This window comes from Asterias rubens, chromosome 17, assembly GCF_902459465.1.
Source record: "Asterias rubens chromosome 17, eAstRub1.3, whole genome shotgun sequence".
Classification (NCBI taxonomy): Eukaryota; Metazoa; Echinodermata; class Asteroidea; order Forcipulatida; family Asteriidae; genus Asterias; species Asterias rubens.
Window position 1 is genome coordinate 6,512,138 of NC_047078.1, and position 23,375 is coordinate 6,535,512.

At 38.4% G+C, this 23,375-nt stretch overlaps 2 protein-coding genes across 5 annotated transcripts in view; one reads left to right on the forward strand and one right to left on the reverse strand.

Moving 5' to 3' along the window:
* Positions 1–3,968: 3,968 nt before the first annotated feature.
* Positions 3,969–19,743, reverse strand: LOC117301332 (TBC1 domain family member 23-like). 2 transcript variants are annotated; one of them, XM_033785237.1, is made up of 16 exons: positions 19,705–19,743; positions 18,513–18,621; positions 17,777–17,882; positions 17,200–17,404; positions 16,618–16,741; positions 15,878–16,002; positions 14,631–14,784; positions 13,808–13,930; positions 12,888–12,983; positions 11,545–11,715; positions 10,986–11,028; positions 10,338–10,444; positions 8,939–9,060; positions 8,520–8,608; positions 7,580–7,715; positions 3,969–6,221 (listed from the first exon to the last, which is right to left on the reverse strand). In XM_033785237.1, exons 1-16 carry the CDS (start codon positions 19,734–19,736, stop codon positions 5,921–5,923), a joined length of 2,043 nt encoding a protein of 680 aa, XP_033641128.1. In that variant the 5' UTR covers positions 19,737–19,743; the 3' UTR covers positions 3,969–5,920. The 2 variants fall into 2 exon arrangements, with proteins under 2 accessions (XP_033641128.1, XP_033641127.1); XM_033785236.1 differs by having other exon boundaries at positions 8,939–9,078.
* A 308-nt stretch (positions 19,744–20,051) lies between these two features.
* LOC117301445 (E3 ubiquitin-protein ligase CBL-B-like) overlaps positions 20,052–23,375 on the forward strand; it is a 31,393-nt gene continuing 28,069 nt past the window's right edge. For all 3 annotated transcript variants that reach the window (XM_033785434.1, XM_033785436.1, XM_033785435.1), the window contains exon 1: positions 20,052–20,639. In XM_033785434.1, coding sequence (XP_033641325.1) covers positions 20,116–20,639 — 524 coding nt within the window. In that variant the 5' untranslated portion in view covers positions 20,052–20,115. The remainder of the gene's footprint in view (positions 20,640–23,375) is intronic.

The following is a 23,375-nucleotide window of genomic DNA, read 5'->3' on the forward strand; positions in this document are numbered from 1 at the left end:
AAAGGAAGCAAGAGGAAAAAGCTGACATTTTCTATTTTGTATTGTGATGTAGATAGTCTGTAAATCCTCTAAAATGTAACACCCAGGTGGTTCAGGGGGCTGCATCCTCTAGACCAAGGGGATACCCAGACCCACTCCCCCAGTTCTGTATTCCTGGACATAAAGAGAGTCTGTAAATCTTCTAAAATGTAACACCCAGGAGGTTCAGGGGGCTGCATCCTCTAGACCAAGGGGAGACCCAGACCCACTCCCCCAGTTCTGTATTCATTGCAATGTAGTAGCGAGTCTGTAAATCCTCTAAAATGTAACACCCAGGAGGTTCAGGGGGCTGCATCCCCTAGACCAAGGGGAGACCCACACCCTGTGAGACCCAAACCCACTCCCCCAGTTCTGTATTCATTGCAATGTAGTAGCGAGTCTGTAAATCCTCTAAAATGTAACACCCAGGAGGTTCAGGGGGCTGCATCCTCTAGACCCCGGGAGACCCTGGGCCCACTACCCTAGTTCTTTATTTGTGATGTTGTGAGTCCGTAGACCAATGTAAGAGACAGGAGGTTCAAAGGAAGATTATGACCCATATTCAGAATTCTTTATTTCCATGGCGATGTCAGAGTTCAGTAGATCTGACTGGAGGATATGTTGTGGACAAAATGATGACCAGAATGGAATGTTTACCAAAATACCTCCAAATGCTCTTGTCTCTGACCCATATTTCTACCACGAATCAACTCCCTTGTGACAATGTAACCCTCAAACACCTTAAGGTTATGTATATCCCATCACTTATCTGCCACATTTGATCAATCAAAGTTTAACACACAACCAAATGATTGTAATTGCTTGTTTTTTTATTCCACTTTGTGTATGAATGCACTTTGCAGTTTTAAAATGTACACATTATGACATCTGAACTTGAAGAAAAAAAACATTTACAAATCATAAACCTTTAAAAAAGGTCAAAATTCAATAAGTCATGAATTATTATTTCACTAAGCCTTGAAACCATCACAGGGGCATCAAGTTTGTACATATGTATGGCAACAAATGGGATAGCTTTAAAGATGTTTATTTTTAATACCACCCCACCCCCGAAAAAAAAAACCCCAAAAACCACCACAACAACAAAAACAACGACAACATCAACATTATAATAACAATAATGATAATAATAATAAATTCAAATAAATGTCAAAACAAAAACATATAAACATAATAAATCATTTAATTACCCATTTCTTACAAAATTGTGCACAGCCAATTACCTGACAAATTTTATTTCATACTGCCTAACAAAATAATATCATTTCATTTTTAAATAAGCATTAATCTTGTTAACACTTTGTGCCTACAGGTAGCTCTGTTTGTAACCATGGTGATGTCATAATTCACATTATCATTTACATGGAAATTAACACAAATCCAATCAGTCAAATATTCTTTTAGTCTTAGCAATAAATATTTATGACCAAAATCATGATTACAACAAAAGTATAAACTACAATTTACAAGAAATACAAGCATGCAAAATAAAAAACAAATAGCAACATCAGTCCATCATTCCTTCCAATTTAAAATCCTGCAAGAACTTCTACTAAACTGTACAATAATTCACAAAAAAGCAATTCATAATAAAAAATAATGTCAGCTTTTTAATTTAATATATTTGGCAGGATTTTAATTAATATTGTACAACCAGAATTTTGATGGAATTGTTTTTTTAATCTTTTTTTTTTTATATAATACATACAATTCAGCACATTTTTTTTATATTTATAAATACATGCACTTTAGATAAGTCTAGTATGTACAAGACCGTACTATCGGATGGCAGTAAAAGTTAGTTTGATATTGGACATTCACATCTAGGTATGTACACGATGTACTGTGAATGTCTACGTACTACTTTGATATTGGACATTCGCATAAACTTGTACTGTGAATGTACACTTACTACTTTGATATTGGACATTCACACAGTTTTGTACCGTGAATGTCTACTTACTAGTTGGACATTCGCATAAACTTGTACTGTGAATGTACACTTCCTACTTTGATATTGGACATTCACACAGTTTTGTACCGTGAATGTCTACTTACTAGTTGGACATTCGCATAAACTTGTACTATGAATGTACACTTCCTACTTTGATATTGGACATTCACATATAGGTATGAACATGATGTACTGTGAATGTCTACTTCCTACTTTGATATTGGACATTCACATAGGTTTGTACCGTGAATGTCTACTTACTAATTGGACATTCGCATAAACTTGTACTGTGAATGTACACTTCCTACTTGATATTGGACATTCACATCTAGGTATGTACACGATGTACTGTGAATGTCTACTTCCTACTTTGATATTCGACATTCACATAGGTTTGTACCGTGAATGTCTACTTACTAGTTGGACATTCGTATTAACTTGTACTGTGAATGTACACTTCCTCCTTTGATATTGGACGTTGGATGAATGTCTATTTTGCTATATCGATATTGGGCATTCACATACGTTTTAACAGCGAATCCTACTTTTTATTAGCACATTGCTGGAGTGCGTTTTGGAGACCCCAACCAAAGCCCAATCGACTCAACAAGTCGGTTACCGGTTGGCACGGTCTGAACAGCATTGTCACCAAGCTCAATCGAACACGCGAAAACGATGACCAATGTTTCTAGTTGGGTCGCCAAAAGGCACTCCTGTACAAACCAAAGTGAATATCTATTGTCCAATATTGTACTAACTTTACTGTCATTACTATCGGCCAGGTGAAATTATTATCTTTTTACACCATTTTATAACTACTTCAATACTATCTAGAGCTTAAAAAACAGTTTTGGAAATGTTTCAGAGGATGATAAATACAAGTGTAGAAAGATCCCATCTTCTGTTTTCGTGACAGACATGGATTTATGATGCATTTTCCTCTATTTTAAATTCATGTTTCTCACAATAATGATGAAAACTACTTATTTTTTTTTAATGAGCAAATATATTAAGAGTTTGATTCAGTTCTTGAATTTGTATCACTGTTGTTGAAATAAATAAAGAACAAAATTAATGGAGACGGGCGGGCTATTTAGCAAGAAGACAAGCGATAAATGGGCACAGAAGTTAATGAATTTAATATCAGTAGAATAACTCTGATTGTGCAGTGCATTACACAGAAATCAGGACAGTGCCGTTACTTTAAGGAGGCACGGAGAACTAGGCCACTGGAATTTGCCCAAGTGCCCCATGATCATTACCTTGGTGCCCTAGTCTTTGCCTTGGTGCCCTGGCCATTGCCTTTGGTGCCATTGGTCATTGCCTTGGTGCCCCTAGTCATAACCCGGGTGCCCCAGTTATTACCTTGGTGCCCTTAACCTCTTCCCCTCATGTCACTAGATCATTGCCTTGGTGCCCCTGGTGATTGCTTAGGTACCCCTAGCCATTGCCTAGGTGCCCCCTGTCTTTGCCTTTATGCCCCTAGTCATTGCCTATAGGTGCCCCTGATCTTTGCCCTAATGCCCCTAGTCATTGCCTAGGTGCCCTGTCATTACCTTAGTGCCCCTTGAAGTATTCCAGAACAAGCCCTTTGCCCTCCCGAGAATAAAGTACCAGAGAGATTAAAATCAGGAACATTAACCCATCTTCAAAACCTCAACAAAAAATTACGATTTGTCCTTGATAAATAAATCAATGAATAACACAAAATAATTGCTGTTAAGCAAATACCAATTGACTTAAATCAACTTAAATAAAGGTACAAATAAAAAGGTTACACCCTGATCTGCATGTGTACAAAACCAAAACAGAAACAAATAATTTTGAAACGGTACAAATATTAATATTAATAGTCAACACAAATTTGAATATGATGAATAAATTAAACATAAATAAATTTATAAATTGAGATCATATACATGTACAAAACATTATATTACTACTTTTTCTTTGAGAATTCATCACAAACAAAAAATCAATTGACAATTGAAAACAACAACTCTTTGAACTGACAGATCTTTTAGGACTCATTAACAAAAATTTCCAATCTGAATATGTTGTGAAATTTGTGACAAAAACAAAAACAAATGAGACATTTTCAGAAGGAATTGTATAATTTTAAACATAAAAGAGGTTGTTGCTTCTTTTGGTTTCATTATCTTTACAATCATTTCAATAATTAAATTCTCGAAATGCTCATTGGGAAAATATGCATCCTGGGTCTGATACTGTCTTTTCTGCAGTTAACTTTTGTTTTCCTCTCTTTAAAATATCACACTCAAGAAAATATTTATTGGTTGATGTTGAGAGAATTTAAAGATACGGTAATTCGACCGGTGACGAGGTGGGAATACAAACTTTACATTGTGCGAACATTTGATTAATGAATAATTAAAACCAAGAAACTCTCAAGAGTTCTGACCATACCTCTGAGGAGAACATGGTAATGACTCCAAGACAGCGATGTGACCTTTGTCGAAGGGGGGTCTCTTTGATATCAGTTTTGTGAGATTGAACTAAATAGTTTTAAATATAATTTTCAATCTTGAAAAGGCCGACTAAACCAAAGCCTTCTTTACAAGATTCGCAAAACTTTCTTCCATCTTAGTTTTGGTTGAAAAATGCCAACTGAACTAAACATTTCTAGGAGGCTACACAAAACGACATCAATCTGGTGCTTTGTTGTCTTACATTCTTTGGTTTATAGCTATGACCGATACTTCAGGGTGCCATACCAATTGCCAAATAGGTTTTGAGTAACTGTTTTTAAGACATCATTTTAAAAATGACTTCAGTGGAAAGAGACACCAGTATTCTAAGACTGGGGAACATTCTAGGCACTACTCTAATGCAAAGCAAGAATACTCACCCACAAATCAAAGTCTATAAGTGGAATGTTGACTTTGGTTCAATAAATAAAAAGATTATGTACGGTGGCTGTTATGGAACAACCATACGGTCGATTTGATTATAGTATTGATGGCATCTTGTGGCCACCATAGGGCCTTCATCATAACTGCTTTCAATTTGCTTACTAATTACCGTTCACGCTTAGTAGCTACATACACAGTGAAGCAGATTAGGATAAACCACTTTCTTTCTGAGCACTAGCGGTCCTATTTCATAGAGCTGCTCTAGCAGAAAAAAATGCTTAACAAAATTCTGCTTCGAGGTAATAAATAAGCAAGAAACCACTCAAGACCTAATGCTAACGACATGGTACATGTATTTTGTCCGCTAACCTTCTTTGGCTTGATTAATTTCTGAACCCCCTATAGACCCATTGCATCAGACGTCACACTCTCAGATCAAATCAATGGACAATAGGTGTTCTCTGTTCGTAAAAAGTGCCTGTAGCCTTTCGCGTTATGCAAAGGAGAGCTATTGATTTCGTACACAAATACAGAATGCGCCTCCAAACAATGCGTGTGATTTTGGGTGTCAACTCTCTTTTGTGCATGTTTGAATATGATAGCCCAAGGATAGGCACATGTGAGTAGGCTGCGCATATTGCAAGGGTTCTTCTAATACACTGGTACCATAGACTGCCACAAAAACACCATACCTTCCAAGCTAGCATTGGGTGCGTGGGTTGCTTCTGTTTCTCTTCATAATATTTGTTCAGATTTTTGTTTGCTAGAAAAAGTTAAGTACAAAAGAGCGACACCAGACAAGCCTGGGTGTTTGATAATATCGCTATGGTCAATGGCTATGGTCAATGGCTGCAGCAGCAACAGTCATGACAGTCAGGAATATTGCTTTGATAAAATTGTTTTTCATTCGAATATATTAAGCATTTTTTTCACACAAAAATTGGGCCCAAGAACCTATACCACTGTCCATCCACCAAACCTTTGGTTCGCAAGAGGGTCGATCGGAATCTTTACACTTTCACCTTTGACCTGAAGAGAGATCAAAGGTCAAAGACTACGTGACTGGGTCGGGGCTTGTGTTATTCCCTTTGGGTTCCAGTACGTCCATGATGAGTCTCTTGACTAGTTTTGTGGCCTCACTCGCCTCGGGGAGGTAGAGCCGATCGACGGCGTAGAGCTCTGTGTCCTCCCCGTTATACTTGCCGTAGCGGAAGGTGATCAGCTCCGAGCAGCGTTTCTTGGACGTGATGCGGACGACGTCGGAGAGGGCGCGTCGGGCGACGATGTACGAAAACCCTTTGCTGTCTGCTTTGTCTCGTAAGACGTAGAGATGCGTCTTGGTGATCAGGAGATTGCTGGGGAAGTAAATAATGGACATTTTTTGCTCAGTTAAATCCTCTCTGGTAAGCGAAAAGACAATGTCTTACAGTGTCCTTAAAAAACGTGAAGCATTTAGGCTATTGAACTGTCTCTGATAGCCATCATTTCCGTTTGCTTAACTCACAAACTAAACATTATTTGCTGAGATTAACACTAACTGTCTCTAGATTTGTTACTAATCTTGTAAGGTAAACAATGCACAGTAAGCCACCCCCTAGGGTCCAGGGTCCAATGTCATAAAGCTGTTCTGCACAAAATGTCGCTTAAAGGCACTGAACACTATTGGTAATTACTCAAAACAATTGTCAGCACAAAAACGATTTGGTAACGAGCAATGAGAAAGCTGTTGATAGTAAAACAAAAAATTTTAAAAACGGCTCCCTCTGAAGTAACATAGTTTTTGAGAGAGGGGTTATTTCTCACTCAAAATAATAAAATACCTCATCTAAAGTCTTTTATTATGCATCTGAAAGTACACAAGTTTATGCAACAAGGCTGTTTTTTCCTTCCATTATTCTCTTGCAACTTCGCCGACCAATTGAGCCCAAATTTTCACAGATTTGTTATTCTGTGCATATGTTGGGATGCACCAAATGAGATAACTGGTTCTTGACAATTACCAATAGTGTCCAGTGTCTTTAACAAAATCTCCTGTAATAGCAGGGAACCAGTCACAAACAGTATACACTACATGGTGTTTTGGCTGTTATTAAACCAGGGCCCAATTTTAAAGAGTTGCTCAAGCAGAAAATATTACTTAAAAAATGTCTGCTAAGCAGAAACGAGCAGGATACCAATCACAAATTGCATGAAAATACTCAATGTTAATGCGCCTTAAAGACACTGGACACTATTGCTAATTGTCAAAGAATAGTCTTCACAGTTGGGGTATCTCAACATACGCATAAAATAACAAACCTGCGAAAATTTGAGCTCAATCGGTTGTCAAAGTTGCAAGATAATACTGAAAGAATAAAACAGCCTTCTCACACGAAGTTGTGTGCTTTCAGATGCTTGATTTCGAGACCTCAATTTCTAAATCCGAGGTCTCGAGATCATTTGTGGAAAATTACTTCTTTCTCGAAAACTACTCCACTTCAGAGGGAGCCGTTTCTCACAATGTTTTATACTATCAACCTCACCACCATTACTCGTTACTAAGTAAGGTTTTATGCTAATAAATATTTTGAGTAATTACCAATAGTGTCCACTGCCTTTAAGCATCACTGATTGAAGGATATGGACGCTATAAGAAGCCACTATTATTATTATTATTTCAGCTTCTTCAAGGTCTGGTAACCAGGTAGGAGTTAGCCTGAGATCTGAGACTTACCTTGGGTATGTGTGGCCGTTATCCTTGACTTCTTGGCATTGATACGCTGAAAGGATGTCCGGTTTATTCAGCCAGGTGTCCGTCTTCACCATCTCTTTCCTCTCTTCATCCGATGAGGCGGCACTACCTAAACTATCTGGAAATCAGAAACACAACCAGAACATCAACAGAAAATTACAACAGAAACTTGACTTCCTAAAATATTAGTCACAAAAAGTATGCACTGTGTGGTATTTTGGCTGGTAACCAGGGCCCAAGTTCATAGAGCTTCACAATGTTTTATACTATCGACAGCTTCTCATAGAACCCCCGACAGCACAACATGTTTGGCCATTTTTTGATCGCTTGAGGGCGCTTTCATCAAGGAATGTCTTGCATCACAATTACAGTTTAATCTTATTCAATTGCCTGCGTCTAGTTTTCTTGCATCAATGATGAAATATGAGCATTAACATAAATTTAAAAAAAAAAATAAATAAAAAAGTTTTTGAAAAAGGTAGTGTCAAATCAAAACTGCTTTTTCATTTCATTCGTACATTTTTTACGCAGAGGTTTTGAACTCTGTTTCAGCATGAAACTTTTTTAAAAATGTGGCTAGATTTCAACATTTATTGTACATAAAAATCTCTGAAATCAAGTACATGTATCTCTGTATGCAATAAATCCGCATGAATATTTGCTTTTTAGATAAATTAAGCTAAGTAATGGTTGTAGGGAGTGAGGGTACTTTTTGCATGCAATAAGCTCGACACCGTAACTTGGGCATACAAGAGTGAGTGGCCTCACTGAGGTGTCAATGTATGCAACCTAAGCTGTATGAATAGCACTCTTGCTACAAATTTAAAGTTATGTAAATTGTGTGTATGCAAATGTAAATATGCAAATTAAAATATTAAAATGAAAAGTATATGCAAAGGACTGATATGCAAATGGCTCTGACCTTGCTCGTCGTCCTCATCCCCGATGCTGAATACATTCTGCACCTTGTTCCCCCTATATCTCTTTCCTGTATCAAGACTGCTCACATGTCTGCGGAGAGGTCAAAACAAAAGGTCAGGGGTCAATGTGTCGTGTGTCAGAGGTCAATGTGTCAGAGACCAGTGTGACCGTAGTTGTTGGACCATAGTTCTACAGGTTAGTCAGTTTATGTATAAGGTTGATTACATAAAGTGCTTACACTGCCAGCAAAACTGTTTTGCGTAGCAAAACCAAATCTGTAATGTTCCTTTTATCTCCCTTTTGAATTACTATACCCCGACAAATGTCATTCCTAAATTTGTCCTGAGCTTAACCCTAAATCTCAGGAGATTCTGACCCCAACCCTAAAAAAAAAAAAAAAAAAAAAAAAAAACCTCTTACCTCTCCTCGCTCATGTTCTCATTCTTGATAAACTCCACGACGCGTTCCTTGACCGTAGCGGACTTGGTCTTCAGCGTCGAGGTCAGACGTCCCATCAAAGCTGCTCCTTTCTCTGAGAATTTCTGCGGAGAATCACCAATCTATCAAATGACAGAATAGAGAAATGGTGTACTAAAACTAACATGCAGTGAAGAGAGAGCCAAAGAGAGACAAAGACACAGGAGAGTCTGAAGTAAACCTAGAAAGATTTTACTAGCCCAGAGCACGATATTAATCCAGGGGATTCTGTAGACTTTTGGCCCAGAGGATACGAGCATCGAACTCAAGCTCTAGTGTTTCTATTCAGCAAATGACATAATAGAGAAATGGTGTACTAAAACTAACATGCAGTGAAGAGAGAGCGCTCGAAACACAAGGAGGGACAAAAAGACAGAAGATTCTGAAGAAACCTAAAACTATCTTATTTCTGACTTGCCTAGAGCACGACATCAACCAGTCATGCAACTTTCTAATTGCAACATGGAAGGAGCATGCAAGGGTGACTACATGGACAGAATTATCCCCAAGGTTTTGTTTGATTCTTTTTGGTTAAATATTAAAGTAAACACAGACCCAAAAGTTTACGTCCCAAAAGTTTAAGTCAATGAAAGTACACAATCTACAACTTCAAAACTCACATACATGTAGGTATGCTAAAAAAAATCTCAAAAAGCCAAACATATCACTTTTGGAGAACAAAAAAACAAATCACACCAAGAGAATAAAATAAGAAAGATGTAAAAAGTACAATAGACAACATGCCATGAAAGAAGTACAACTAAAAAAAAAAAAAAAACCCTTACACAAGGGAAAATTAATGCTGAATAAATAGTTATTAGAAATAAACTGCACTGGTTGGCATGGATTTCTGAATGTTAGCAAAACATTCAATCGTGTTAACAGATGTTGTGACCAAATTCAACATTTCTGCAAACTTTAAATTAACTCTTTCATGCACTGTCCTGGTTGGCACAAGCGTGAGCTGTGACTAGGTTTGATGAAAGCCTATCGATTTAAATGGGATGTGATAGGCTGTTGTAAAAATATTGAACTATGAGTGCAAAGCAATGCAAAGCTTGAGAGCGCAAAGCATGAAATCATGCGAGTGCGAAAGCTTGCGGGTACCAAGCCAGCTTACATACATTTATCTTTGGTTTTGAAAGCCCTACTCTATATTCTGGGGTATTCCATGTGGTTTGTGATGGGGTAGGAAAAAATAAATTGATTTCCGGTTAAAAGCAGAAAGATAACTTCACCAAATATTAATGTTTACTATCCCCCATCTCAAGGTCGGCGCACAGTGCTGCTCAACGACAAACACTCACATTTAAAGACTTTATAAAATTAAAAGAGTACTCACCCCACTGTCATCGGAGCCCGCCCTCTCTGGCTGGGAGATGATACAAGCCTTTAGGGACGGATCTGCCGAACCTGATGAGGTTTCTTTTTCTATTAACTTTAATAATGCTGTAAAATAAAAGTAATTTGATTCTGAGAATTTAAGCACTAAACATGTATAGAAGTTCCAACAGCTTATAAACAGAATCAAGAAATACTTATGGTGCTACTTTGAAAATTAATTGAGTAGGGACCTGCAGCCGGTTCAATGCGTCCTAACGTCTATGGATATGGAACTAAACTCGCCATAAGTCCTAAGATTTATCCTAAGTAAGGAAGATTTTGGTGAAATCGACGACTGGTCACACTGGGCAAGTTCTTGTGGCAAAAGGTACACTTTTGGTAAACCAAGAGTTACTTTTCTAATGATGTCTCAAAGTTATATGAAGAATTAAAAAACTTAAAGGCTGTTCTCCTTTGAGATTGCTTTGAACTGGTTGCTTGTAAATTGCAACTTGTGTCATAGCCCTTGATATGAATGGGGTTTGCGGTGACACCACATTGTCTGCTGTCTTTGAGTAGAATATACATAGTTCAGATGTATAGTTCATCTTTCCTGCAAATTCATCAACTGCCAATAATAAGTGTTAGATATTTAAAACACACTTACCTGTAAATCCTCCTGCAACTATACTAACGTACTGAGTCTTTTTCTGTTGATTACAAAAATAAAAATAAAGTTACATATTTCAAGATTGTCACCGTTTTTTTTTTATGTTTGTGAAGTTGTCTTCATATGCCACGTCCTTTGCAATTCTGGAACTATGAGCGCAAAGCATGAAAGCTTGCGACCGCAAAGCGTGAAAGCTGGCTAGCGCAAAGCGTGAAAGCTGGCTAGCGCAAAGCGTGAAAGCTGGCTAGCGCAAAGTGTGAAAGCTGGCTAGCGCAAAGCGTGAAAGCTGGCTAGCGCAAAAGCGTGAAAGCTGGCTAGCGCAAAGCGTGCAAGCTTGTAGGTACGAAGCCTGCAAACATACATTTATCTCTTTTTGTGGAAGCCCTACTCTGCAATCTGGGGTGTTCTATACGGCATTGATCAAAGTTATAAAAAAAAGTTATTTAATTTTTAATTATTTTTTTTTAATTAACTAGTTTGTTTTTTAGTTGGTTACAAAAGAAAGAAAAAGGAATTCCAGTTAAAAACGGAGGAATCTAATCCCCGAGAGACTCACTTGTAAGAAGTTAGCGACAACCATATGTAGATACTGATCTTCCTCTTCCCTACCACTTCCTAAGAAGCAAAGATGTTCCCCGGCTGCTTGCGATTCAGCCGCTATGGCCTGCCGCTGTGTGGTAAACAAGGCCTTAACGGCACTAGCAAACTCTGTGGGCTGTTGTAACATCTACAGCAAGATGATATACAAAAATTAAAAAAGCATTGGCACCTAACTATGTCAATTGTTTATTCTTTATCTTATCACTGTTATATTGTTAAGAACATTCTTTGTCTACAAGTGCGTACACATTTTTTTTAAACTCCCCTGAACAGATACATTTTCCATTGAAAATACATGACTTCACATCATCCTACAATCCCGGCCATATCTTGTTGGGCCCTGTGTTCCCTTTCAATGTTGGTTCTCATTGCACAATCTTCTGCATTCCAATCAACATTGAGGGTGGGAACGGGTGACGGTGGAGAGAATGCTTTTTGTCAGGAGGAAGTGGACAGGGAATGTTTTTTGTAACGTTGGGAACGAATGGCCCAAGCATTTTGGCCGGGTGTGTAGCCTCTTGTTAATAGATAGGCTCTGTGATCCAACAGTTTATACATGTAGCACGTGTACCCGACCACCAGAACCCATTTTGTTTCTTAAAGCCATTGGAAACAGTATTGTCCAAAGGCCCACACTTCGTGTATCACAACTTATATATAAAATAACAAACCTGTGAAAATTTAGGCTCAATCGGTCATCGGAGTCGGGAGAAAATAACGGAAAAACCCACCCTTGTTTCCGCACGTTTCGCCGTGTAATGACATGTGTTTAAAATAAATCCGTAATTCTCGCTATCGAGAATTGATAATTGTTTTACTGTTTTCTCAAAAAGTAAAGCATTTCATGGATTAATATTCCAAGAGAAGTCTTTCACCATTACCTTCTGTAAACCCTGTAAGTTATTTGTAAATCTGTGAGCTTTTATTTTTTCTTCTGTTCCGAAAGTGTATAATGGCTTTAAAAGCGTTAAAACAATGTACATGGGAACGAAGTAGTGCCAAAAACGTTTGAATATGCGCGAGACTGGCACAATCTCCTCTAGAACGAAGGTTCAAATCCTGCTTGGAGCCTTGGTGGAGTTTGTCTTTAGCATAGCACCAGTACTTTAAAAACCTGAAGGACACTTCAAGGTGTGGGCTACAATTATTTTTTTTCCAGGGGCCGTTGCCACCTACTCCAAGGGCTGAAACAGGGTTACCCCCTTTACAGTCTAACGGCTTTACGTCCCATCCGAAGGACGAAGCAACGGTTACGTGTCTTGCTTAAGGACACAAGTGTCACATAAGTCACATACTCACCAAGTTAGCATCCAAGTGAAATGCTGTGGCAAGGTGGCATCTGTTATACTGCTCTGCTGGGCGACAATCCACTACAAAATAACTCACACTCTCATTCTAAAATAACAAAACAAAAAATATAGAAAGATCTGTTGTCTTGGATCAAAGTTCAACGATTACTTCCTACAAGTTGAAGTTTGTAAATTGTTCTAGTTTGTTTAAACTTGGACTGTTAGGCTGTGTCGCATAGTGGAAATGAATACTGAACTTATAATGTGCGTTATCTGGTAACTTGAATGATCTGTTTTTATTTAAGAAATTTTCGCAACATTTTTCATTACAAACAGGAACAAACCAGCTTAATCTGGTTTTTGCCACTGAATACTGGATATATTTTTTACTCTTTAAATGTTCAGCACCAAATCATGATATTACAAACAGGATCAAACTGGTTTTATCTGGTTCTAACCACAGCCAAATTTCATATAGCTGCTTAAGCAGTAAACTTGCTTAACAAATTTGTGCTAAGCGGAAATAAGTAGGATACAAGTCACAAATTGTACATGTGGCATGGCAGTTTGGCTGTAATCTTATTCTGGCAAGCATTATTTTCCTGAAGACGAGCGGAGTATACTGTTTGAAACGTCAAGACCAAATTGGCCATTCTCTGAGCCAACACTCAAACAAAAGAGATTTACACATGGTTGTACCTGCAAGTTTATTAATTTTTAGTTTCTTCCTATTTCTCCAACCCATGCAAAGCTTCAAACAATACTTAAAAGCATAATTTTGTTGTGCTTAGTTACTTTGAGGGCTCAAGTAGCTCTTTAAAATTGGCCCCAGTCTCCTTACTGCATATATTAATGTGTACCAATTCCAATATTAAGCCCCAACTACAAACAGGACCAAACTGGTTTAAGCTGGTTCAGTCTGGTTCTTACCAGTCCGTGCTGGATAGCTTGTAACAATTCAGACGGGTTGACTTGTAGACCCAGGGCACCAGACAGGTTTGGACTGACATCCTTTGAATTACTTAAACTGCTTCCATAAATAGCTTGATAATCCTGCAAACAAAAAATTAGTAAAAAGGGAAACAAACAGAGGAAAAATTACTAATATTAACCGGCTAAAAGAAGAAGGATTTGGGTTCTTTGTGTACGACAATAAACACAAACCTCCACTGATCAACATTAAACTTACCAGTTTAAAATTTATGATGGCAGAAAGCTTCCCTTAAAATATTTCTTTACATCAGGAAAAAAATACTACATTTTTTGTCACTACATTTTCGGCGTGTCATGGCCGAGCGGTTAAGAGCACCCAATTCAAGCTCTGGTGTTTGATCTGCAGAGTGTGGGTTCGAATCCTGGTCGTGACACTTGCTACGTAAAACTAAGGCTCTACCGGCCAGGCTTCGGATTGATGCTACCCAAGCCTACATCCGTCCCGTATGGACTGTAAAAGGGGTAACCCTGTTTCAGACCTAGGAGTAGGTGGCAATGGCCTCTGGAAAAAAATAATTGTAGCCCACACCTTGAAGTGACCTTCAGGCCTTGTGTGTCCAGCGACTTGTGTTCAGATAAAAGTCTGTAACATTACATCACTGTTAAATCCGTTACTTCCTGCAAATGCTTTGTATGGAGCAAATTTTCTTGCGTCACAACTGGAAAAACAGCACAGATTATTGCGTCAACAGAATTAGCCTTGAAGTCGCATTCGCAGGAGGTATGAACCAGGCTTCAATTGGAGAACAATCTGACTTACTCTTCTAAATGACTGGGGTGTTTTGGAGGCGTAATACTGGGCAAGGCTGAAGAAATCTCCTACATCGTCTGCTTCTAATTGATTGGGAAAGGTTGCTAGAGTGTCGATTATCGTCTCTCTATCTTCGTTTTCTAACTCTGTGAGAATGTGTTCCCTGCAACCAAAGAGAGAAAAGGACTATTTTATCTCTTTCAGGGCCAAGGTCATACATGAACGATTTGTTTTATGTATTCTGAAAGCACCATTATTGTACAGGTACAATCTTTTTTATGTTCTCAAAAATTGTCATAGTATTGTGTGTTATCACAAGAGGACATTATCACTCAAGAAATACTATTGACTTTGGGATGTACCAAGGAAACACAAATCAGCAAGATACAGTTTTGATTTGTAACAAAGACTTATTAATGTATTTGAACTTGGATAAGATTAGTATGCCTGGCCCAGTGATAAGCAATTGTTACTTGGGTCTACAATCCTCAATCATCCACTATCATCCACTCTATGGTCACTTAATACCAACATATTTGGGACTTGGGTAAGATTGGTATGCCTGACCCAGTGAGTAGCACTTGTTATTTGGGTCTACAATCCTCAGTCATTCTGAATCCTTCACTTTGACATAGAGGATATAGAAGGATTTGGGAGGATAAGGTCTAAAGTCACTGGACACCCTTTGATAATTTGTCAAAGTACATTCTTCTCACTTGGTGCATCCAAACATATTCATAAAATAACAAATCTGTGAGAATTTGGATTCAAGTGGTCATCGAAGTTGCAAGAAAGAGAATAATGAAAGAAGAAAAAAAACCTTGTTGCACAAATTTGTGTGCTTTCAGATGCATAACAAAATGCTTCGTCTTGAATTATTTGAGTGAGAAATTACCTCTTTCTCAAAACTATTTTACTTCAGAGGGAGCCAATTCTCACAATGTTTTATACTATCAACAGCTCTCCGTTGCACGTTACCAAGTAAGTTTTTATGCTAACAAGTATTTTAAGTAATTACCAAGCGTGTCCAGGGGGCGATTTCACAAAACGCTGTGTTTAATCCTATCTCGAGTAAGGACGAGTAACCTGTCCTTACTTAGGATGGGTACAATGCGTCCTACGTCTTTGGAACTTAACTCGTCCTCAGTCCTTAGATTAATCCTAAGTTAGGAAGAGTTTCGACGGAAATCGACGGCAGTGCCCATGTTTAAGGAGCAGTCAGGGGAGCAGTGGGAGACACAAAAGAAGACACTTACTTGGCATTTACTAATATGATAAGTCCTAAGAAGAAGGAGAGGAAGGAGTCTGCTTGGAGGAAGTAAAGACTCCACATGATTTGTAACACTTCCAGAGAGCAGTTGCTGGAGAACAAACTCGAAAACTGCAAAAAACAAAGACACAACAACTTTTTCAATCCTTCGTATGAATCTTGACAGGCCCTCAGGGGTTTAAACTAGCAGTTTGCCATATGACTAATAGAGACCACTGCTGTTCAAAGAGGATCAGGTTGGCTCAGTGGTTTCTTGGCCTGCCTTTTCACCTCTGTGGATCCCAGTTCGAATCCCGCCTCAGACCAGGGGCCTAGTTCACAAAAAGCAAAGAATGATCGTAGCTGCAAATCAATTGTAGTTGCTTAGTAAAGTGTGATGTCACAATGTAAAGCACTATGGTGAAACTGACAACTTGTCTTACGATGAATTATATTGCTTTGTGAAATCAGCCCTTGAGCCGTGCATGTGGATTAGGGTTTTCAGTCCCAGATTTTGTGGGGTTCCTCCATTGGGGTTTTCCTCCCTCATCTTAAACTGAGCATTTCTTCTTGTTTCCATTTCAATCTGTTGTTGGTGCTAATTGTGATGTTGGATGTGTTATCAAGTAAACTTTAAAACTTCCCCAAATGACTGTTAGATAGTATTTTGCCTGCCTGAAAATACCCTGGAATGTTAAAGGTTGTTCTTTGATAATCAAGGTGACCCGGTATATTGTTGGTCCTTACCCAAACTGATGTGTAAGCATCTGGGAATATCTTCTTAGTGTCAAGAAAATTGCAGAGTTGAGGTTCATGGTACATAAGGAGTAGCCTGAAGAGTTGGAACATCTTACTATCTTTAGATGTATCTCTGTGTAAGCAAATTAAGAAAAGAGGAAAGTCAAGTAAATTATTCTTGTGTGATATTCCATTATGAATTGAGGGCAGTCGGGTTGGGCCTCACCTTCGACATGTAGACATTCCAATCCTGCCAAGGGCACTATGTCGATTGAGTTTTCAGTCCCTACCTCATGCGTGGCTTTTCCCTGGAATATGTTTTATATTTTGTTTGAACAAATATTGTTGGACATCACAAGGTTGGGGCTACACTTAACCAATTTAGCCCATCGACCTAAATCAACTGCCACAAGCAAGACAAGGGGCACGTTGCCACCTACTCCTGGGGCTAAAACAGGGTTACCCCCTTCACAGTCCATAAGGATGTAGGCATGGGTTAATAAACCACAAGGAGCCTGGCTGGTAGAGCAGAATGCACTACCAAAGCCAATTTGAAATTTCTGTTTGTTATAATTCAAATTCTTTATTTACCTTGGTACATATTTACTCATGACAGCATAGAAGCAGTTGTAAAGGTCAGCACGCTCCATGCGAAGCGCCACCAAGGGTCCCAACACGTCCAGCCAGCCATTGTTGTGCGCATACGTTGCGCTTTTCGACTTGCAGAAGAATGTGATGACAGACTCCAGATCGCTGGAGAGTGACAGCTTCTCTTCATCCGAGTTGTCAAATTTCTCTGAGGAAAATTTGTTAAAAACGAAATAATAATAATAATAATAAACGGTTCTTATATCATGTCTGAATTATAGACGTTTGTTAGTTTTTTGGGGGGTCATTCACATTAGGCCGTATCCGAATTGACGGTTTTTTTTCAAACCACGAATTTTCAATTGTTAAAGTATCTATAATTGTATATGTTTACGTTTTTTAACAGAAGGGCATTTATGAATGGGAATAAAAGAGTAGTGACTCGTTCTTCAACGTCCGTTTAAAACCTTGCAGGGTCGTGTCATGCGATAAAGGCCCTCACACGGTCGTCGACCCTGCCGGCTTTAAACGTACGTTGAAGAACTCGTTGGTACCCTTTTATTCCCTTAATTAAACTCACCAATGAATTCTTTGCTGTCATTTCTGATTTGGACCTGCTCTGGTAGATCAAAGATCCCATCAAAGGAGGCCAAAGCGTCTCCTTTACCCACAACATTCAAACAAATCTAGAAGCAACAAAAATGGTGTAAAGATTAGAAATACGGAACTAGTGGCGGTTCAAGGATGGATACCGTCAATCCTATAACAACGGGTCCAACCACTGGTTGTTTTCAGAAGCACAGCTTTTAAATAACGCTTCACACTAAATAGTCTCAAATCGCTTAACAAGAAAATTCAATACAAAATGCCAAACTACAAATCTAACAAATTGAAGCATAAACACCAAAGCAGCAGAGGCAATTGAGGACTACTTTGAATTTAAATGGGTTTTCAACAGAGATTCGAACTGATCTTCAGTCTTGGCAGTTTTGATGTGGTTTGGCAGAGAGTTCCAGAGTACAGGACGGTGATGAGTGTGGGAAAGAGCGATAACCGCAAGTCTTTGTACGTGTGATTGTATTTGGAATTGTGATGAAAGAGGCAGAGCAAAGATTACGAGATGGTTTGAATGAGTTCTTGAAGATACTCTGAAGTGATACAGGGCTCACGCGTAACACTGGCCCGGTGTGCATTGTCTACTATTAGTAAAAACTGCGTATTAGCCACAAACCACAATTCACGCATATTGGCAAGCTAGTCTGTTGAGAACCCCGAACCGGGCATTGATTGATAGACTTTTAAGTTTTGGTTTTCACCTTCCAACAGGTTGTGCTGTACTGGTTGGGTATTTGTCGTCCCTGACAAATATTTCTCAGCGTTCCAAAGTCACATCCTTCAAGAAGGGCGGCCTCAAGTTCTGTGTGCCTAAAATGATGAAAGAAACAAAATAAAAATTGAGTGTAATAGACAGAAATAACAGAAAACAAACTACGCAATTAAATTCAAGAGGCATTCTTTTGAAATTGCACAAGAGCTGATAAGGAAAAGATTTGTACACGATACAAACACATTTATTTTTGGAACTCTTTAAAACCCAAAATAACTTTCACTAACATTACAAGATCAGATTCAGCTTGATTTGACATCTTCTTCAATAGTTAAATTTGATAAAAGAGAACGTACTAATGTAGGAACAGCTTAATTATGTCAAGCGTGTTTCACACTCACAGGATAGGATAGAACTTAGATTCAGAAAGGAATTATTTGCTAGTGCAGCTGCGTACTCCGCAACACTCTTATTCTCCACTTACTACACAGCTAGCGCAGAAATTTGGCACTTGCAGTTGCACAGTATTGTCTTGTTTTTGTGATTGTGAAGAATGGTGAACGTTATCACAGAATTCTGAGGTTAGCTGAGCCTGTCATCATAAAACTGATGGCATTGTCTGTCACTGTCACTGTACTGTCAGTCAGTGACTCAGCTCAGCAGCTGCCTGCCACCACTCACCAGTGTCACCATGTATGGTCACTTCGGCGGTTCGCCGACACTCGACATGAAAGACAGGACTGCAATTGACAAAATGACAGTTCCGAACTTCTGTTCTGAAGAAGGTGGTAAATAAAAAATGTTTCCACTCTACTCTTTAAACCAATCTTCAGAAAGTCTGTAGAGATCTTTGAGGTGGAAATTTCATGATGCACAGATGAGACTCCGAGACAATTTGCAATTGTTGAATTGGGCCAATGTTATGAAATAGTGGGGCGATTTGGCAGATAACTAGTTCGATACGCATACAAAAATGGGGCGACAAATTTATAACACAAACGAATAGAGACAACTGCCCTGCCCACATTACGTTAAGATCAAATCACTATTCTGCGAAATCAACTGATGTATTTAATTATTTGAAACCATCAGCAGAAAGGAAACTATCTCAAATATCTATCACCGTTTTTTGATTGCATATTTCCCCTGACAAACTTTGGTTTGGCTAATTTTTATCTTACCAACTGTTATCGTCACTTTCGTTCTCCGCCATATTGCTGGATGACGTGTTCGTGTACCGGAAGTAATCTTGACATTTTCAAGAACTGCCTCACCACTTGAACCCTTGCAATTAAATATATATCTGGCTACAAACCTATTTTAATTAAAAGTATTTGTGTAAAATAGATTTTAAATGAGCCATTCGTAGTAAAACTAAAATTATTTTATCAAATTTATTGATAAAAATGTAATTTTTAGGTTTTTAAAGTATTCATTACAATGCATTGTGGGAGTTAAAAATAAATGACAAGCGGTTATTGAGGTGAAATGTTGCGAGAAAAATTATGCGGAAGCGATGGATCGGGAGTAAAATTGTAAAAATGTACTGTACGTACTGCATGCTAAAACCAATTCTGTGATTTTACATCAAAATGGCCCAACCCGCTGGGCGAAAACCCGGGTTTTTCTCTCGAGTTGCGGACCTTATGGCCGCACCGAGACCAGCCGTTGATCGGAAAACCCTGGAAAAGACGTGGAAGTTGATGGAAAAGGTGATGAGATTGTGCCAGCAAGCGAAGATGAAACTGAAAAACAGTCCGCCGTACATTTTGGATATTCTTCCCGAGACCTATCACCAACTACGGCAGATTTGGTCTAAACACGAGGGTGACCCCGACAAACTACACGAACTAAATGACAATTTATACTTCCGAATCTTCGTTGACAACATCATGAAGAAAGCCAGACAAACCATACAGCTGTTCAAGGTACACAAGGAGAAAATGTTCGACGAGAATTCGGCTGGACGGAGGGAGCTGAACCGGCTGTCTCTCATCTTCAGCCACAACCTTGCCGAGTTGAAGGCGATTTTCCCGAACGGGGTTTTCACCGGTGAGTCCTTCCGAATTACCAAGCAAGATGCTGCAAAATACTGGAAGAAGAACTTTGGTACTAGGTAAGAAAACAAAATGTAAATCGTGTATTTTTTTCTCTGCTAGCCATTTGTGGTTGTATCGTGTACCAAATATGGAGGAAGTTGGTCCGCTGAAAATATAAAAAGTGACAGAAGGTATCCCGGAAATTGACAACGGGATGAATGTGTGTGTGTGGTACGTGAGAATGGATTCAGAATACACACTTGGCTGGTGGCACTGTTCTTGTTTTTGCTGTACCACCCATGTTGATTATGGCCATGGTTTGACTTATTTTGTGTTTGTACATGTATGGATTTGGGTTATATGTGTGGCCACTTGAGAAAACTTAACATGTTGTTTAGAATGAAGGGGCACCCATTTTGTTTATAAATCAGTTTCATGGATTAAATTATTTGTCTTTCAAATTAACAAAAGATAACATACAGATAAGATTAGGTTGGGATTAGGTAGGATTATGAGGATAAACACATCATAATCTGGATATATCAGAGTCAGACTGCTACTTTTTCACTCAATTTTCTGTAAACTGTAAGACTAAGAAGATTAAGAAACCATAGTTGTATTTCCTGATTGATGGGACTGCTTTATTTAGTGGTTGTGTTGAGTGTTAAGAAAGTAGTAATGTTTTTTTTTTTTTATACAACTAAGCCCCAGGGCAGGGTCAGTGTATTTTATTTTTAAATACCACGATAACCTGAAGTACTGGTCAGTATAATCATGATCATAACTTTTATTGTTTTCAAATTAAAATTAGGAAAACATGGCTTTCTTAAATTTCTCTAGTTGAGAATGTTGTCCGTGATTCGCTGAATTGGCTGACATGATGTGGTTACGTGTGAGACAAGCACTTCGCACTTAATGACGTTACTTTTGCTCAAAACACTCGGCTGTCAGACAAACATTCCACTACTTTAGCAAACAAAGCCATCATCAATGCACCACATGGCACAGGGTCGTGGGTTCGAATCCCACCAAAAAAAACCATCATCAATGCACCACATGGCACAGGGTCGTGGGTTCAAATCCCACCAAAAAAAAGCCATCATCAATGCACCACATGGCACAGGGTCGTGGGTTCGAATCCCAACCGAGTAACATGCTGTGATATGTTTTCACTCGGGAAAGTACAGAGTATACAGTGCTAACACACATCGGTGTATGGGTAAAAACCAAAATTAATATTCTTTATCCCTGATGCATCTCTTATCGTTGCGGTACCCGCTGCCAAAACATAGGATTCGAACTGCCTCTAGCTACCGTGCAACCTCGGTAGTCGGTAATCTAGGTGGTAAGAAACTGCTCTAGAGTTGCAAGGGTCGTGGGTTCGAATCCCACCCGAGTAACTTCTTTCTAAAAAAAAACGTTACTTCAGAGGGAGCTATTTCTCACAATGTTTGATACTATCAACAGCTAGACGTTACCAAGTAAGGTTTTTTTGCTTTTATTATTTTCAGTAATTAACAATAGTGGCCAACGTCTTTAAGTGCGGAGTGGTATTGGCTCACTTGTTTGTTTCCAATCAGGAGTTTTGTCATATTATAAACACAGTTTAATTCATGAATACAAAGTACAAACATGACAAACAAAACGAAGAATGCACTCGCATTCTCACAATTTTTTTTTTCAAAACAATCAGACAATGGAGGGCATTCTGAACAAATTTGTGTGAAGTTTGGCCAAAGCAAGCTGAATTGAACAAGGTCTTCAGAATATTTTCTAACGTTATCTTCATATTATAAACACAGTTTAATTCATGAATACAAAGTACAAACATGACAAACAAAACGAAGAATGCACTCGCATTCTCACAATTATTTTTTTCAAAACAATCAGACAATGGAGGGCATTCTGAACAAATTTGTTTGAAGTTTGGCCAAAGCAAGCTGAATTGAACAAGGTCTTCAGAATATTTTCTAACGTTATCTTCATGTTTTTTTGAATGAATTTGGTCCACACAGCAAAATTTTGAATAGACAATGAGCTTCTGAAGGTCACAAATGTAACATGTACTGTAGCACAAACACAAATGTTACGAGTGAGACCCCTTATTTTTCTCAAAATTCTGATTCATCTTAAAAAATACGCTTCCACGTTTCGAAACGGACTGTTCAATCTAGTTTTGTACTACATGTATATGTAAATTTAACTACAGTTTATATGCACATGTATATAATTAAAACAATTCAGTTTTAAAAACCAACAGGTAACTTTGTCTAGATAAAATAATATTCTTAGAACAAATGGCAAAATGATCGAAAATGGGGTAAAATGTGTTCATTTGTTTTAATGTAATGTATGACCGAAAAGCCCTTGATAATTTTTTTTTTTTTTTATCATCCTACAGTCTCTTTAAATCATTTTGGTTCGTTTCCGTATAATGAAAAGACATAATTGAGAGGGTTTGACATCCTGATAATGAAAGAATCTCTTATGCTACTCATCTCAACGTCTGTCGTTAATGTGCGTAAATTAATTGGAACAGGTTTTGACAGTCTGGTTTTATAACGACAGAGGCGCTGGGCCATGCATCACTTAAAGGCACTGGACACCTTTGGTACTTGTCAAAGAACAGTGTTCTCATGTGGTGTATCCCTGCCCATGCATACATAAATTTAAAATAACAACTGTGAAAATTTTGACTTAGGCCCCTTACTGCTTAATGGGTCATCGAATTTGCGAGAGAATAATGACGGAAAAAATGCCCTTGTTGCACAAATGTATGCTTTCAGATACACAATACAAGACTTCAGCTGAGG

What these genes read in the sequence shown, in the direction of transcription:
- LOC117301332 (XM_033785236.1), bottom strand. Translation starts at nt 19,736, where the DNA reads ATGGCGGAGAACGAAAGTGACGATAACAGTTG. An exon ending in TTGTCGCTAACTTCTTACAA is followed by an intron (nt 11,029 to 11,544) that starts GTGAGTCTCTCG and finishes TGTAATCAACAG; the next exon opens with AAAAAGACTCAGTACGTTAG. An exon ending in AGTTGCAGGAGGATTTACAG is followed by an intron (nt 10,445 to 10,985) that starts GTAAGTGTGTTT and finishes TTTATTTTACAG; the next exon opens with CATTATTAAAGTTAATAGAA.